This window comes from Aotus nancymaae, unplaced genomic scaffold (genome assembly GCF_030222135.1).
Source record: "Aotus nancymaae isolate 86718 unplaced genomic scaffold, 86718_ANA_hifiasm-v0.15.2.pri h1tg000014l, whole genome shotgun sequence".
Taxonomy (NCBI): Eukaryota; Metazoa; Chordata; class Mammalia; order Primates; family Aotidae; genus Aotus; species Aotus nancymaae.
Genome location: NW_026988425.1, coordinates 102,948,209 through 102,967,322, shown reverse-complemented (window position 1 = coordinate 102,967,322; position 19,114 = coordinate 102,948,209). Strand labels below are relative to the sequence as shown.

Sequence of the window (19,114 nt, the reverse complement as noted above, 5' to 3'; positions counted from 1 at the left end):
AAAATAAAAATAGAAATGATTTTATGTTTTTAGGGAAACTTTAATATTGGTCTCATGTACTCCTAAGATACCACTGAGTACATGCAAAAAATTAAGAAAATGAACTGCATGTTTTTAGAATGATAAAGAAATATTGAGGCACCAGGCCCTGATGATACATTAAGACTTCATCAGGATTTGCTGGTCCAAATAGCCTTAAAATTGTAACACTTGGTGGAAGTCACTTTTGGTTTAACACCTAAAATTCAATACCAGTGACCATTAGCTGGAGTAACCTGAGCAATTTCATTTGCCATACATCTCAGGAAAGTAACATAATGTTGAATAAATGTTCAGAGATTTAGAAAGCAAAGAGAGCCCATTCAACTGAAATAGTAGGAGAAATTTTATTTATAGTGGCAAAAATCGCTTGTGCTTGTGCCCATGAAAGTGAAATGTACTTATCTGTCCATTTCCGATGCTGTCGGTCAGTAGGTAATTCATCATGTATCTCCGTGGGTGACTTCTTTATACCCTTTTATAAAGATCCTGCAATACAAATAGAAACAAATGGTTTCAGCTGAGCCTGGAAAAGAGCAGGTTCAGGATCAAAGAAAGGGCTCAAGGAAGGCAATCACAGAATTAGAGCAGCCTTGCTGGAGGACAGGGTAAAACTGAAGAAAGAATACACTGAAGGCTGTAAAACCCGATGAAGTAAAGGAAAAGAGAATGCAGGAGCCCCCTCCCAGCTGCGATGCATTGGCCTTTATCTGCCCATAGCTGGAGATAAGCAGCTTGCTGGAAGGCAGATTTCCATTTAATGCAGTTTAATTTTACATGATGCTTCGTACTCTCAATGCTCCACCCTGTGGTTTGGCCTTTTATACAGGGCACCATTTGCTCTGGGGAGATAGCTCAAGTCAACGCAAAAGGCTTTCTAATCTAACATGAAAATAATGAATTGTGTTTATAATTGAATTATTAGCCAACGAAGACTGCTGAGAAATGCAGTATGGCATTTCAATCCAGCAGTATGACATAAAATTATATCCCCCAACACAAAATAACTGATTTAATGTGCTCCATAAGTGTATTCCCAAAAAGCCTGACAATTTAAAACTGTCTTGAATATGGCAAGTGTTTTCCAGACATACAGTGTTTGTGTTTGCATCAAAATGAATCAAATAAGGAATTAACTGCTTTGTATGGGCAGCAAGGCACTTCCTTTTCAGCTGGATCACTGATATCCACATTGTCTATATCCTTGATCCTAGTAATTATAATGTCCATGTGATGGCCTAAACTAGACCATTCAAACAGGTTTGCATTAAGACTCCTTCATTCCTCATGAACTGAAATGTCCCAATGTAGGTTCTCATTCTTCTGTTATTTCCTTGATGCTTCTTGATTAGTTTCTTGGATTTCTTAATGATCCTTTGATTTCTGGAGCCAATTATAACTAGTCTGTATCAAGGGAAAATATCCACTCTGTATGCTGCTACATTATTGTACAGTGAAACAACAATGCAACCTGAAACCAGAAGACGTGAGTTTTAGTCTTGTCTTTTGCTACCTGTCTAATTTTGAATGTCACTTAACCCCTATTGAACCCCAGGGTCTGTTTAGCAGTTGTATGGAGATAACAGCCCCCTCAAAGAGCTTTTGAAAGACTTAAGTGAGATAAGTAATATGAAAACACCTATTAGACTCTAGTTCTTCCCTAGATACTACACGTCCTGCCAGTTCATATTTGAACTAATTTTTCCCCAGTCAGGCTCCTGCCTCCTGAATTTCTACCTCAGTGCACATCGTCATGTCCTCTCCTCCAGGAAACCAAATCAGACATCTTATCTTCTCTGTCTCACTTTCCCCATCCAATTCAGGATCTGACAATGTTGTACTAATGACACTTCAAAATTGTTCTCCTGCTCTCTGTTCCCACTATCACGACCTCAGTTTGGGCTCTTATTGCCTCTTGACCAGCGTCACTGGTCTCCTTGCCTTAAGTCCTTCCCCTCAACAGTCTGTCATACACTGTGCTGCCAGGGTTATAACATAAATGTGACTATAACACTCTCCAGCTTAAAATTATTTAATAAGAACTGTTTTACATGATATGGAGGCAGCAACTCCATCAGTGTCTCATAAATTGCCATTATATTAAAAAAAAAATAAAAACAAAGATGGTGACTGAAAGATTCTGCTAATAGGTTTAATTACCACCAACCAACCAATAGCCAGGAGAGCCTGATGGGTCTGGGTGGAAGGAAACAATTAGTGCCCCACCTCTGCCTTCCCTGATGAGAGGGCAGTCATTGCTCATCTGAGGCTCCATCCCTTCACTCTCCACACCAGCTTCCCTGGAACTCAAAGAATGAAGTCCTGAAAGCAGGAGAAAAAGCCTTTTAGCAGACATGCTAAAGGCTAGATTTTTTTCATCCATCTTTTCTGAGTAACAAAAATCTGGCAATGGCAAGGTAAATATATTCTTTTTCTTTTCTCTAATGTGTCCTTTTTTTATTATTATACTTTAAGTTCTGGGGTACGTGTGCAGATTGTGCAGGTTTGTTACATAGATATACACGTGCCATGGTGGTGGTTTGCTGCATCTATTGCCGGGTCATCTACATTAGGTATTTCTCCTAATGCTATCCCTCCCGTGTCCCCCACCATCCCCTGCTATTCCTCCCCTAGCCCTTCACCCGACAGGCCGCAGTGTGTGATGTTCCCCTCTCTGTGTCCGTGTGTTCTCATTGTTCAACACCCACTTATGAGTGAGAGGATGCAGTGTTTGGTTTTCTGTTCTTGTGTCAGTTTGCTGAGAATGACACTTTCCAGTTTCATCCATGTCCCTGCAAAGGACATGAACTCATCCTTTTTTATGGCTGGATAGTATTCCATGGTGCATATGTGCCACATTTTCTTTATCCAGTCTGTCACCGATGGGCATTTGGGTTGGTTCCAAGTTTTTGCTATTGTAAATTGTTTTTGCCACAATAAACATATGTGTGCACATAGGTCTTTAAAATAGAATGATTTATAATTCTTTGGATATATACCCAGTAATGGGATTGCTGGGTCAAATGGTATTTCCATTTCTAGATCCTTGAGGAATCGCCACACTGTCTTCCACAATGGTTGAATTAATTTACACTCCTATATTTCTCCACATCCTCTCCAGCATCTGTTGTCTCCTAATTTTTTAATGATCACTGTTCTAACTGGTGTGAGGTGGTATACTCAATGTGGTTTTGATTTGCATTTCTCTAATGACCAGTGATTTGATGAGTTTTTTTCATGTTTGTTGGCTGCATAAATGTCTTCTTTTGAAAAATGTCCGTTCATGTCATTTGGCCACTTTTTGATGGGGTTGTTTGTATTTTTCTTGTAAATTTGATTAAGTTCTCTGTAGATTCTGGATATTAGTCCTTTATCAGATGGGTAGATGGCAAAACTTTTTTTCTCAGTCTGTTGGTTGCTAGTTCAATCTATTGATAGTTTCTTTTGCTGTGCAGAAGCTCTTAAGTTTAATTAGATCCCATTTGTCTGTTTTGGCTTTTGTTGCCATTGCTTTTGGTGTTTTAGTTATGAAGTCCTTGTCCATACCTATGTCCTGAATGATATTACCTAGGTTTTCTTCTAGAGTTTTTATGGTGTTTTAGGCCTCATGTTTAAATATTTAATCCATCTGGAGTTAACTTTTGTATAAGGTGTAAGGAAGGGATCCCGTTTCAGCTTTCTACATTTGGCTAGCCAGTTTTTCCAATACCATTTATTAAATGGAGAATCCTTTCCCCATTGCTTGTTTTCATCAGGTTTGTTGAAGATCAGATGGCTATAGTTGTGTAGCATTATTCCTGGGGCCTCTGCTCTGTTCTATTGGTCTATATCTCTGTTTTGGTACTAGTACCATGCCATTTTGATTACAGTAGCCTTGTGATATAGTTTGAAGTCAGGTAGAGTGATGCCTCCAAGCTTTTTTTGTTTTTGTTTTTTGATTACGATTGTCTTGGTTATGTGGGCTCTTTTTTGGTTCCATATGAAGTTTAAGGTATTTTTTTTTTTTCAACTCTGTGAGGACAGTGATTGGTAGCTGGATGGGGATAGCATTGAATCTATAAATTACTTTGGGCAGTTTGGCCATTTTCATGATATTGATTCTTCCTAACCGTTAGCATGGAATGTTTTGCCACCTGTTTGTGTCTTCTCTTATTTCGTTGAGCAATGGTTTGTAGCTCTTGTTGAAGAGGTCCTTCATATCCCTTGTTCGTTGTATTCCTAGGTATTTTATTCTCTTTGTAGCAATTGTGAATGGGAGTTCATTCATGATTTGGCTCTCTGTTTATCTGTTATTGGTGTATAGGAATGCTTGTGATTTTTGCACATTGATTTGTATCCTGAGACTGCAAAGTTGATTATCAGCTTAAGGAGATTTGGGGCTGAGACAATGGGGTTTTCTAAATATACAGTCATGTCATCTGCAAACAGGGACAATTTGACTTCCTCCTTTCCTAATTGAATACCTTTATTTCTTTCTCTTGCCTGATGACCCTAGCCAGAACTTACAATACTTTGTTGAATAGGAGTGGTGAGAAAAGTTATCCTTGTCTTATGCTAGTTTTCAAAGGGAATGCTTCCAGCTTTTGCCCATTTAGAATGATATTGGCTGTGAGTTTGTCATAAATAGCTCTTATTATTTTGAGATACCATCCACTGATGCCTAGCTTATTGAGAGTTTTTAGCATAAAGGGCTGTTGAATTTTGTCAAAGGCCTTCTCTGCATCTATTGAGATAATCGTGTGGTTTTTGTCTTTGGTTCTGTTTAAGTGATGAATTAGGTTTGTAGATTTGTGGATGTTGAACCAGCCTTGCATCCCTGGGATGAAGCCAACTTGATCGTGATGGATAAGCTTTTTGATGTGCTGTTGTATTCGGTTCACCAATATTTTATTGTAAACATATTCTTTGAACTGATTTCTCTAAGTAGTAAAAATCAAGAGTGAAATATTAACTGCCCTCTTCTCCATGTGCAGCAATGACTGAGACTAATTTATTTACTCTTAATTCTCCCCTTTCTAGTCTGCTAATATAATCTTGAGTTCTGATAACATTGTAGTTATTATTTCAAATGTTGTATCTTCTCCTTAAATAATTATTTACATATCTGCATTTAATTATTTGGTCATGTTTACAAAATTATTTTTATTAAAATTTATCTATTTTTCTTCTACTCATCTGCAGTCATTTAACACTAGGATTTTCCTTTCTTAAACTGTTAAATACTATTAATTTGTTTCTTAGCTTGAATAAATTTCTAAATGTGTTTATAGATTACTTATTATAGTAGGTAAGCCCATGATTATATACAAACCTTGGCTGGTTACGTTTATCACCATTTATTTTTCCCCTAAGAAGGATAATGTACATTTTGTCTGGTAATAGATGTCTATGATTACAGTGTTTATTTTTTGTTTAATTCCGCCTTCAAATCACTAAATGTTACTGTGCTATTTCCTAACACAGTTATGATGAGATGTTCAAAGTTCTCTTTTTTTGTTGTTTAATGATCAGTCCATCATTTTTTAGGAGCATCTTTGTGATTTAGTAGGCAGGAGTTAACTGGCACCCTTTCTTGTCCATGTTAGGAGCCTGTTGAGGTAATATCTAGGTTACCTAGAGAGAAACTCCACTTTGAGAAGCTGTGCACAAATACTATGGCTGCTGGTCTACAGTTTTTCAAGATCTTTTACTGACTACTCATAGTTCATATGTGTTCCCAACTTCTGCCTCTTGGTCGGTGCTTAGGGTTTTTATTTTTATTTTATTTTTTACATTATGGTGGGAAATCCCATATATCTTGTGGACACCTGCATTCAATTTTGGACTTCTTGTTATTAGAAAGGTTGTTCTTTAGTTGGGCCTCATTTACTTCATAACTTTAAATTTCCCTCCCCACTCCCCGTTTCCCCCTTCCCTCCCTTCCTCCCTTCCTCCCTTCCACCCTTCCTCCTTTCCTTCCTTCCTTCCTTCTTACCTTCCTTCCTTCTTTCCTTCCTTCCTTCTGTAGGACTACCACATTTTTTCTTGATTTTTGTCTGTTTCAATAATAATTAGTAATAGATATACATTCCACATTTTCCTATAAATTATGAAAGGCTCTCTCAAATTTCCTCTTCCAAGTGTTATTCTGCAGTTAACTTCCTCAACTATGGATTTTAATTATATTTTTACATTTTAATTTCTTTGAAATCTCTTATCTTGCTCTGCTACCTTTCATCTCAGCATCAAGGCTTTTCATTGTGGTTTATTATCCTGAGCTTTATTAAAGATGCATAAGGGTCTTGTAAAAATAACTTCTGGTTCCTGTGAGAAATCGTTTTCAGAATTATGACCTTCTCTGATTTTGAGACTGATATTTTCTTTAGCCTTTGCTAAAAGGCTATTTTCACTGCTCTTGTGTAGATCCCTCTTCTTCACTTTCCAGTTACTTATTCTAGAACCAGGAGAAATATATAAAAATGATATTTTTAAATAAATAGTTTTTTTTCACAGCATTCATAACAAAGTTGGTAAAAATTACAACACTCAATGTGTGATATTATCAGGGAGCTTCCTGTTGTTCTCCTTACTCTTTGATAGTCTACCTGTGAGGAGAAAATGCACTTCTGTATTCCAATTTTATCATCCCCGCTTCTGTCTTCTCCCATCCCACATACCTCTAGGTACTGTATATTGATACTGGATGTTATCATCTCTGAATAAATATGGTGAGATGAGGATGAGCCCAGAAATACTCTCTTGCTACTGAAAAAAATCAGGGCCTCAAGATAAAGGATTAGCTGCACTTTCTCTGAGATTCTATGCAAAACAGTAGAGATAATTTTTTTCTTTAAAATATTTTTTGTTTTACTTTCTTTTGGGGAAAACAAGGCTGCTGTGTTTCAAGAAGTGGCATGTGGGTGCTCCTTATTGCTTTCAGCTTCATCAACTTTATGGTTTATGGAAATTCTCTATAAGTTGCTATTGTTAGTGACATCTCTTTCCTTCTGTTTTCAGGATCATGTAAATTTTTGATATTGTCAGTGCTTTCTGAAATATTTATAGCAATGTTGAAATAAGTTGTGCAAGGGTTACTACTTAGAGACATTTTAATTCCATGAAAAAAGATAAAATCTAGTAATTGAGAAAATGGATGTAGAGGAGTAAGAAGAACCTAGGAAAACTTTTAAATGCTGATGTTCCTAACCTCTATAAATGTGTGTGTATATGTATATATTGTTATTTTGGACAAGCCAGTAAACCTCAGCTCAGTTTCTTTATTTACAAAATTAGAGCAAATATATTATACTTACATATTATTTTATACAACTTTGATTTCACGACAATGTGAAACCAAGTCAGTATGTGGATACTTGAGGCTTTCTGTATTATAGTGAGTTCACAAAGAAGCTAGTGCTATATGAAAATTTCTAGCCTAATCCAATTTGAGTTCTTCTTTCCATGGCATTGATTTTCAATTTTACTTTTGTTTTTAACAAACTCCATAAGTATGAATGTTTCTGTTTTTGATGAAAGCATTTTCATTCACAGACGATTTTGTGATCAGCAGAATTAATTAAAAATAATATATTTCTGGTGAAGCATTTCTCTACCATAGGTGGCTGACACTGATGGATTTTCTCAATCCGTAGTTCAATGAGACTACCCTAGGTTAGCTACAATTTTCCAGATTTAAAAGAGAAAAGAAGAATGAAAAGCTTCTGATTATGAAGTATATTCAATGGAAAAGAAGTTTTATGAACTCTATGAGTATCTTCTCTTAATTTAATTGACTGTAATGTGAAGTATAAATGATAAGTAGTCTGGGGAATGACTTATCCTCTATCTTGGTGGTCATTGGGACAGAATTTTTCTTCCAGTCACTCTATGACTTTAATGAGAAAGTTATCAAACTCATCTTTTTTACTTCAAAGAAATAGTATATAATTGAATACAATTTAGCATTCTGAACCTAGTCATCTTACAGAGAGCATTTCATTCAAATCTCACAAAGGTCTCTAAAAAGTGAATTTTGCTATGTTTTCTTTACAGACAAGTAAATTAAGATTGGGATACGGTACATAAGTTGCCCTGTAACATATACCTAATTAGTGGCAGAGCTAAGATTTCATCTTGATTCTGACTCTAAAGTTCATGTTCATGAGCATTATGTTAAATGCATCAATTAGGATTTTGTCTTCTTCATTTTGCAGAAACTTGACTACAATTGCATAACCAAACAGGACTTTCTTTATTGCACACAACAAGTAGTGCAGTGCTGATGTGGGTACTTAAGGAAATCTTCAAGACCCAAGCTTCTTCTAGTTACCTTTTCTGTCATGTATAGCAGGTGATTTTTGTCCTCCTTGTTGTAAGAAGGCTGCTGTGTCTCTGGTATCATGCAATATATGCATTACAAGCAGGAGGAAGAGGATGAGCAAAGGAGTAAAATAACAACTGTTATTTAATTTAAAAATTTTTTTCTTCACCAGAAAAATAATAGCTTACGTGGAAGCCTTCATAATATGCTTCCATTTTTAGCTCATTACCAAATCTACACTGTAGGGTAGGGCTATTCTAAACTTCAAGGGAGTCTAGGCAGTCAATTTTAATCAAACTTACTGAAATATAAATTAGACACCATGAACTTCATACATTAATGTACACAGGTCTGTGACCTTGGGCAAATGCATACATTCATGTAATCACTACTCCAGTCAAGATACAGAGAATTCCATCTTGAGGGGGCAAACTTAATTGAGCATCTTGTCATCTTGAACAAAATTCAGGTTCTATCAGAAAAGGAGACAAATAGTATTAGGTAGGCAATAGGCAGCGCCTGCCACACTAAGGTTACATATGGACATTTATGTAATGGTTTAGAAGCAGAATTGCAAGACAGGAAATACTTCTTGATGAGAGAACACTTGAGTTACAACTAACCTAGCTCAAAAAGGGAACTCGGATAAGTCCCTCAGACCTATTTATGTCTCAGTTTTCTAACATGAAAAAAGGTCTTGAAAAATCTTAAAGGTGTCAAAAATTGTTTTTCAAATCAAATGAAATAATTTATGTGAAAGCACATCAACATCTGTAAAGCCCTATATAATGTAAAGAATTGTCTTTAATTTTCATAATCAGAAAAGTTTGATTTAGAAAATGATGATGACCTTGAACTTATGGGCCTGAAATATCACAGTTGTGAAATTCAAATATTCTTGTAAAATATACTAACTTTTAAATGTATTAATTGCATACAAATCAAGGCAATAAACAGCTATACACACAAAACATTTTTAATTTGTATTCTTACCAGTTCTCGTTCAAACTATTTTTCATTTAAGTAAAAAAAAATCACAGATTTGTAAATTTCAAAACCTTCAAAATATACGTACATTTATAACTAACAAATTCTTGTGTGATTTCCTAGTTTTTATAATATTTAAAAAATAATACTTAGTCTTTTGTTCATGTGAAATACAAATTTTATTTTGAGAAATTGTACTTTCTGCAAAATCAAAGAGTGTTGAATCTTTGAAGTATCTTAGAGAAAGCCCATCTTTTAAAAATTGCTCTCTTTGGAGAAGAAAATCCTCTGTTGAAAGTCACCTTGTAGAATCAGTTGCAAGAGGTTAAAAATTAAAACCTATTGTGAGCTTTGAGGGGCATTCTGGAACCAGAGCCCCTGATTGCTTGTTGTTCAGGATCTATGAAGAAATGTGATTATTTGTAGTATTTATTACTCAGATTCATCAGAGCACTACTCTGAACTCAAACATCTTACCTAAATGTGTCTCTTCTTTGCAGATTTTTACCATAATAAGTGAGAACCAATACTAATCTTTATTGAAAATAAATATATCTGGTAATCCAGACATGTATTTCCTCTGGCCTATTACCTTTTTTTAACATTAAAAAGTTGATTATTATTATTTTCCATTACAATCTTTATCCTTTTGTCCATAAAATTTTCAGGTTGGATTCAGTACTGGCTTTATTGGTCCTTGGGGAGGCTGCCAAATTAAACATGGCCTGCTTGAAAGCTTTAATGGACCTAGTGAAAGATTTTGTTTCAAGCATTATGTCTGTTCAAAATCAGGTAATATTACTAATTTATATGAGAAAAGAGAACTGAAGAAAAAGAGATTTTATTTTTGCCACTATTTAAATTGTATATCATATTAGGGCATATAATGTGTATAACTCTGTAATAATAATTTTAATTAAATATAAAAGCAAATTCACCTTAACCATTTATCATAAACATTTTTCATTTTCATTACATGATATTAAAATTTGTATTTTGCTTGAGTTAAGATAACTTATGGAAACATTTCTGTATTGTTGATTATTAAATTTGTTTCTAATTGTTCACAGTTAATTAGAAGTAATGTTGAATTGTTATTGTTATTATCATACGTAAAATCTCTATGTACACTTCTGTTTCTTTAGAGTAGGCTAATAACATTAAATTACCAAGTGAAAGACTATGAAGCTTCTTTCCAAGTTTTTAGGACAGATGTCCAAATTACTTTCCATAAGATATATTAATAACTTTCTTGCATTCCTATGAACAATAAATGAAATTGTCACATCTAGAATTGAGCTGTATATCAAAAAGATTCCTTTTGAATGTAATATGGGAAATAGTAACTCATTGGATTAATTTACATTCCATTAATTACTAAGTAAATTGCAAAGTTGTTTTTTATCTAATTATTAGCTATTTACATTTTTTATTCTTTGGACTGTATTTTATGCAATCTACTCATGGCAAACCTGTTTTTGAATGAACACATTTAGAAATATTATTTTATTATGGTCTTTTAACAACCCCATAAATTTGAAGATACTTATTATACATACACTATGTAGTTATTAATATACAGAGACATACTTTGATGATCAAATATCTATTTTCTTTTTTCAGGAAGAAAGTTGTAAGGTAGAAGATTTTTCCTGGGCCTGGAATGTAGTCTACATATATACAGTAATTCTTGCAGAAATCTGCTTGTATGCGGCCACTTCTGATTTGCGAAAAACTGCTTTAATCGGTTTCTGTCACTGTAAAAGTTCCAGAAAATATATTTTACACCTGGACAAATCAGTACAGCCAGAATTAAAGGAAACAAGTGTTTTAAGTCTTTTGGAATATTTCTCTTCCAAAATGTCAGATAATTGTAAGTAGATTGTTTTTTCACTTTGAGAGTAATGTTTTCAAGCGTCCCTGTCTATATATAGTAACAAGCATTTTACAAGTTAATATTTAGAAATAGAAAAAATTTTTAAATTTCTAAAATTTAAAGTATATAGCATATATATATTTTTTGAGGCCAAGTGTCACTCACTCTGTTACTTAGGCTGCAGTGCAGTGGCACGATCTCTGCTCACTGTAACCTCCTCTTCTGGTTCAGGCGATTCTCCTGCCTCAGCCTCTTGAGTAGCTGGGACTACAGGCACTTGCCACCACGCCTGGCTAAGTTTTGTGTTTTTAGTAGAGCCGGGGTTTTGCCATGTTGGCCTGGTTGGTCTCAAACTCCTGACCTCAAGTGATCTACCACGTCAGCCTCCCAAAGTTCTGGGATTACATGCGTGAGCCACCACACCCAGTCAGAAAGTTTTTATCAATAATTTTGAAACAACTGAAATAGAAACTAGGTTCAGTTGACTGATTATTCAAATTATATTTCTTGAAAACAAAAGCTGCATTTAAGCAAACCTGGGTAGTATATATGAAGTTTATTTCCTCTTTATTTTTATTTTGTTCCCCATAGGATTTATCTTCTCTCCTCCATTTTCTCTAGGCATTTACTGTTTCCCTCTTGTTTTTTTCCTTCCCAGAGGATTTCTCTACAATTACTTCACTCAATTATTCTAGTACAATAGTTATATCTGACATCTTATAGTCCATCAAATAGTAGCTATCTTATGTCTCAAGACTAAAGGTCATTTTGCTTTTGCATTTATGGGAGATAATAGAATAAAATTTGATTTTTCAACGAGTACTATGGGGACAATATTAAAGTAGTCTTTTTTGGTTGAATAAAACTTTATAGGTTTATTGAGACAAATAATTGCAGTTTGTATATTGTTATAGTCTATTGTGTATGTGACTCTCACTTCCATTAAATACTGAGATAATTGAGACTGAAGAATCATGTCTGAATTACATTTTTATTAACCCAGCATCTAGCATAATAACACATAATAACAAGTAATTATGATAGTGGATTTGTAACATAATTAAATAAATCATTTAATGTCAGATATAATTGCAAGATTTTGAAAATATTGAAAGAGGTAAGATACTATCTTTAGCCAGAACCATAATTCATTGATTTTTGGAAATTTATGCTTAAATATAATTTTAAATAGTAAGACTTTAGAAGTAGATGCAAATTTCATTCTCAGAAATTTGCTCACTATTTTTAAACTGCTTTCAATAAATTTTTTGCTTGATAAATAGATTGAAACCCAGCATTTCTAAGTGGAATTAGGTTGACCTTTTTCCTCTTTTTAAGCTTTTATTTTTTTATTGGTGCCAATTTTAAACAGATCTTTATTCTTAAGTATTCAAATTATATCTCTTTCATGTTTATATTATTAATAAAGTGAAGATACAGGTATTCATTTCTTTTCCTGTTCACAATTTTAATTATTGGGAATGTCAGAAATTTTCATATATAACAGCTCAATCCATGATTTTTAAATCATCACTAAACAGACTCATCTACCCTTTTGGCCTTCAATTCTTGTCTGTAGGTTAGTTTTTCCTGACTTCTAGTGGCAGGTCCAGAAAAGGCCCTCTATGGGAAGAACCTTTACTAGCAGAAACCTCTTGGCTTCCCTTTGGTCATGACCCCTGAACTCTTACATAACCTTACGATGATGGGATTAAATGTTTCTGTGGACACTCACAAAACTCACATTTTTTTTCCTCCTTAGCAGTATGATTTTTAATAAGTTTATTATTATACTTTAAGTTCTGGGATACATGTGCAAAACATGCAGGTTTGTTATATAGGTATACATGTGCCATGGTGGTTTGCTGCATCCATCAACCTGTCATCTAGGTTTTAAGCCCTGCGTGCATTAGGTATTTGTCCTAACACCCTCCCTCCTTTGCTCCCTCCACCACTGACAAGCACTGGTGTGTGATGCTCCCCTCCCTGTGTCCATGTGTTCTCATTGTTTAAATCCCACTTATGAGTGAGAATATGTGGTGTTTGGTTTTTCTCTTCCTGTGTTACTTTGCTAAGAATGATGGTTTCCAGCTTCATCCATGTCCCTGCAAAGAACATGAACTCATTTCTTTTTATGGCTGCATAGTATTCCATGGTGTAAATGTGACACATTTTCTTTATTGAGTCAATCATTGATAGACATTTGGGTTGGTTTCAAGTCTTTGCTATTATGAATAATGTTGCAATAAACATGTGTGTGCATGTGTTTATAGTAGAATGATTTACAATCCTTTGGGTATATGCCCAGTAATGGAATTACTGGGTCAAATGGTATTTCTAGTTCTAGATCTTTGAGGAATCGCCACACTGTCTTTCATAATGGCTGAACTAATTTACACTCACACTAACAATATAAAGGCATTCCTATTTCTCTACATCCTCTCCAGCATCTGTTGTTTCCTGAGTTTTCAATGATCATCATTCTAACTGGTGTGAGATGGTATCTCATTGTGGTTTTGATTTGCATTTCTCTAATGACCAGTGATGATGAGCTTTTTTTTTCATATGTTTGTTGGCCCCATAAATGTCTTCTTCTGAGAAGTGTTTGTTCATATTTTTCACCCGCTTTTGGATGGTTTTTTTTCTTGTAAATTTGTTTAAGTTTCTTGTAGATTCTAGATATTAGACCTTTGTCAGAAGGATAGATTGCAAAACTTTTCTCCCATTCTGTAGGTTGCCTGTTCACTCTGATGATAATTTCTTTTGCTGTGCAGAAGTTCTTTAGTTTAATTAGATCCCATTTGTCAATTTTGGCTTTTGATGCCATTGCTTTTGGTATCTTAATCATGAAGTCTTTGCCCATGCCTATGTCCTGAATTATATTGCCTAGGTTTTCTTTTAGGGTTTTTATGGTTTTAGGTCTTACATTTAAGTCTTTAATCCAATTGAGTGAATTTTTATGTAATGTGTAAGGAAGGGGTCCAGTATCAGTTTTCTGCATATGGCTAGCCAGTTTTCTCAACACCATTTATTAAATAGGGAATCCTCCCCCTATTGCTTGTTTTTGTCGGGTCTGTCAAAGATCAGATGGCTGTAGATGTGTGCTGTTATTTCTGAGGCCTCTGTTCTGTTCCATTTGTCTATATATCTGTTTTGATACCAGTACCATGCTGTTTTTGTTACTGTAGGCTTGTAGTATAGTTTCAAGTCAGGTAGCGGGATGCCTCCAGCTTTGTTCTCTCTGTTTAGGATTGTCTTGGCTATATGGGCTTCTTTTTGGTTCCATATGAAATGTAAAGTAGATTTTTCTAATTCTGTGAAGAAATTCAGTGGTAGTGTGATGGGAATAGCATTGAATCTATTAATTACTTTGGATGGTGTGGCCATTTTCATGATATTGATTCTTCCTATCCATGAGCCTGGAATGTTTTTACAATTGTTTTTGTCCTCTGCTATTTCCTTGAGCAATGGTTTGTAGGTCTCCTCGAAGAGGTCCTTCATGGCCCTTGTAAGTTGTATTCCTAGGTATTTAATTTCCTTCTAGCAGTTGTGAATGGGAGTTCACTCATGATTTGGCTATCATTGGTGTATAGGAAAGCTTGTGATTTTTTGCACATTGATTTTGTATCCTGAGATTTTGCTGAAGTCGCTTATCAGTTTGAGGAGTTTTGGGGTTAAGACGATGGGATTTTCTAAATATATAAATATGTCATCTACAAACAGAGACAATTTGACTTTCTCTCTTCGTATTTGAATATGCTTTATTTCTTTCTCTTGCCTGATTTCCTAGGCCAGAACTTCCAATACTATGTTGATAGGAGTGGTGAGAGAGGCATCCTTGTCTTGTGCCAGTTTTCAAAAGGAATGCTTCCAGCTTTTACCCATTCAGTATGATATTTGCTATGGATTTGTCATTAGTAGCTCTTATTATTTTGAGATGTGTTCCATCAATACCCAGGTTTTTGAGTATTTTTAGCATGGAGGGGTGTTGAATTTTATCAAAGTCTTTTCTGCATCTATTGAGATAATCGTGGTTTTTGTCATTGGTTCTGTTTATGTGATAGATTATGTTTATTGATTTGTGTATGTTAAACCAGGCTTGCATCTCAGGGATGAAGCCAACTTGATCATGGTGGATAAGCTATTTATATGCTGCCTGATTCAGTTTGCCTGATTTTGTTGAGGATTTTTGCATTGATGTCCATCAGGGATATTGGCCTGAAATTTTCTTTATTTGTGGTATCTCTGCCAGATTTTGGTATAAGGATGATACTGGCCCCGTAAAATGACTTAGGGAGGAGTCTCTCTTTTTCTATTGTTTGGAATAGTTTCAGAAGGAGTTATACCAGCTCCTCTTTGTACCTCTGATAGAATTCAGCTGTGATTTCCTATGGTTCTGGGCTTTTTTTGGTTGGTAGGCTATTAATTACTGCCTCAATTTCAGAACTTGTTATTGTTCTATTCAGGGATTCAGCTTCTTCCTGGTTTAGTCTTAGGAGAGTGTATGTGTCCAGGAATTTATCCATTTCTTCTAGATTTTCTAGTTTATTTGCATAGAGGTGTTTATAGTATTCTCTGATGGTAGTTTGTATTTCTGTGGTATCAGTGGTGATATCATTTATCATTTTTTATTGTGCCGATTTGATTCTTCTCTCTTTTCTTCTTTAATAATCTGCCTAGCAGTTTATTAAGAAATGATTGTTATGAATCTTATGAAAAGATTTGTTAATCTTTTCAAAAACCAACTCCTGGATTTGTTGATTTTTTGAAGGGTTTTTCATGTCTCTGTCTCTTTCAGTTCTGCTCTGATCTTAGTTATTTCTTGTCTTCTGCTAGTTTTTGAATTTGTTTGCTCTTGCTTCTCTAGTTCTTTTAACTGTGTTGTTAGGGTGTTGATTGTAGATTTTTTTCACTTTTTTTATGTGGGCATTTAGTACTGTAAATTTTCCTGTTAATGCTACTTTAGCTGTGTCCCAGAGATTCTGGTACATTGTGCCTTTGTTGTCATTGATTTTAAAGAACTTATTTATATCTGTCTTAATTTCATTATTTACTCAGTAGTCATTCAGGAGCATGTTGTTCAGTTTCCATGTAGTTGTGTGGTTTTAAGTGAGTTTCTCAATTCTGAGTTCTAATTTGATTGCACTGTGGTCTGAGAGACTGTTACGATTTCCATTCTTTTGCTTTTGCTGAGGAGTGTTTTACTTCCAATTATGTGATCAATTTTAGAATAAGCATGATATGGTGCTGAGAAGAGTGTATATTCTATTGGTTTGGGGTGGAAAGTTCTGTAGATGTCTATTAGGTGAACTTGGTCCAGAGCTTAGTTCAAATCCTGAACATCCTTGTTGATTTTCTGTCTCATTGATCTGTCTAATATTGACAGTGGGGTGTTAAAGCCTCCCACTATTATTGTGTGGGAGTCCAAGTCTCTTTGTAGGTCTCTAAGAACCTGCTTTATGAATCTGAGTGCTCCTGTATTGGGTGCATATATGTTTAAGATAGTTAGCTCTTCTTATTGCATTGATCCTTTTACCATTATGTAATGCCCTTCTTTATCTTTTTTGATCTTTGTTGGTTTAAAGTGTTTTATCAGAGACTAGAATTGCAACCTCTGCTTTTTTTTTTTTCTTTCCATTTGCTTGATAAATCTTCCTCCATCCCTTTATTTTGAGCCTATGTGTGTCTTTGCACATGAGATCGATCTCCTGAATACAGAACCCTGATGGGTCTTGACTCTTTATCCAATTTGCCAGTTTGTGTCTTTTAATTGGGGCATTTAGCCTATTTACATTTAAGGTTAATATTGTTGCATGTGAATTTGATCCTATTATCATGATGATTCTAGCTGGTTATTTGGCACATTAGTTGATGCAGTTTTTTCATAGTGTTGTTAGTCTTTATATTTTGGTGTGTTTTTGCAGTGGTTGGTACCAGTTTTCCCTTTCCATATTCAGGGCTTCCTTCAGGAGCTCTTGTAAGGCAGGCCTGGTGGTGACAAAATCCCTTAGCATTTGCTTGTCTGTAAAGGATTTTATTTCTCCTTCACTTATGAAGCTTAGTTTGGTTGGATATGAAATCCTATGTTAAAAATGTCTTTTTTAAGAATGTTGAATGTCAACCCCTACTCTTTTCTGGATTGTGGGGTGTCTGCAGAAAGATCTGTTTTTAGTCTGATGGGCTTTCCTTTGTTGGCAACCTGACCTTTCTCTCTGGCTGCCTTTAACGTTTTTTTTGAAAGGAGCTTCCTTAATTTAATGAAGAGTATCTATAAAACAGCTGTGGCAAACATCATTTCTTAAAATTGCACTTTAGACTCTAGGGTACATGTGAACATCCTGCATCCTGCAGGGTTGTTGCATATGTGCACACATGCCATGGTGGTTTGCTGTCTCCATGCCCCTGTCACCTACATCAGGCATTTTTCCCAGTGTTATCCCTCCCTAACCTCCCCCCCGCTGCTGTCCCTCCCCTTTCCTCCCCTCCACCCCCGCACCTACCCCAGTGAGTGTTGTTCCCTTCCCTGTGCCCAGGTGTTCTCATTGTTCGTCACCCAGCTATGAGTGGAAACGTGGTGTTTGGTTTTCTGTTCTTGTGTCAGTTTGCTGAGAATGATGGTTTCTAGATTCATCCATGTCTATACAAAGGATGTGAACTCGTCATTTTTTATGGCTGCATAGTATTCCATGGTGTATATATACCACATTTTCCTTGTCCAGTCTATCATTGATTGGCATTTGGGTTGTTTCCAGATCTTTGCTATTGTAAACAGCACCACAACAAGCATACGTGTGCATGTGTCTTTATAATAGAATGATTTATAATCCTTTGTGTATATACCCAGTAAGGGGATTGCTGGGTCAAATGGAATTTCTATTTCTAGATCCTTAAGGAATCACTACACTGCCTTTAACATTTTTTTCTTTCATTTTAACCTTGGAGAATCTGACAATTATGTGTCTTGGGGTTGTTCTTCTCGAGAAGTATCTTTGTGATGTTCTCTGTATTTCCTGAATTTGAATGTTGGCCTGTCTTGCTAGGTTGGGGAAGTACTCCTGGATAATATCCTGATGCGTGTTTTCCAACTTGGTTCCATTCTCCCCATCACTTTCAGGTACACCAATCAACTGTAAGTTTGGTCTTTTCACATAGTTCCATATTTCTTGGAGGCTTTGTTCATTCCTTTTTATTTTTTTTCTCTAATTTTTTCTTCATGCTTTATTTCATTAAGTTGATCTTCAATCTCTGATACCCTTTCACAGCTTGATCAATGCTATTGATCAAGCTATCGATATTTGTGTATGCTTCATAAAGATCTCATGGTGTGTTTTTCAGCTCCATCAGGTCATTTATGTTCTTTTCTAAACTAGTTATTCTAGTTAGTAGTTCCTGTAACCTTTTATCAAGATTCTTAGCTTCCTTGTATTGGATTAGAATATGCTCCTTTTGCTTAGAGGAGTTTGTTTTTACCCACCTTCTGAAGCCTACTTCTGTCAATTCATCAAACTCATTTTCTATCAAGTTTTGTGCTCTTGTTGGAGAGAAGTTGTGATCATTTGGAGGAGAAGAGGCATTCTGGTTTTGGAATTTTTTAAGCATTTTTGTGCTGGTTTTTACTCATCCTTGTGGATTTATCTACCTTTGATCTTTGATGCTGATGACCTTCGGATGGTGTTTTTAAGTGAGTATCCCTTTTGTTGATGTTGATGTTACTGCTTTTTGTTTGCTAGTTTTTCTTCTAGCAGTCAGGTCCCTCTTCTGCAGGTGTGCTGGAATTTGCTGGAGGCTCACTTCGGACCCTGTTTGCCTGAGTATCACCAGCAGAGGCTGCAGAACAGCAAAGATTGCTGCCTGCTCTTTCCTCTGGAAGCTTCATCCCAGAGGGGTACCTGCCTGATGCCAGCCAGAGCTCT

At 35.4% G+C, this 19,114-nt stretch overlaps 1 protein-coding gene across 1 annotated transcript in view; it reads left to right on the top strand.

Annotated features, from left to right (window-relative positions):
* The window catches only part of TMEM232 (transmembrane protein 232), a gene marked incomplete at its 5' end in the record, with an annotated part of 268,718 nt that overhangs the window by 56,104 nt on the left and 193,500 nt on the right, over positions 1-19,114 (top strand). Inside the window, 2 exons of the mRNA XM_012473941.3 lie at positions 9,994-10,117; positions 10,949-11,198. Coding sequence (XP_012329364.2) covers positions 9,994-10,117; positions 10,949-11,198 — 374 coding nt within the window. The remainder of the gene's footprint in view (positions 1-9,993; positions 10,118-10,948; positions 11,199-19,114) is intronic.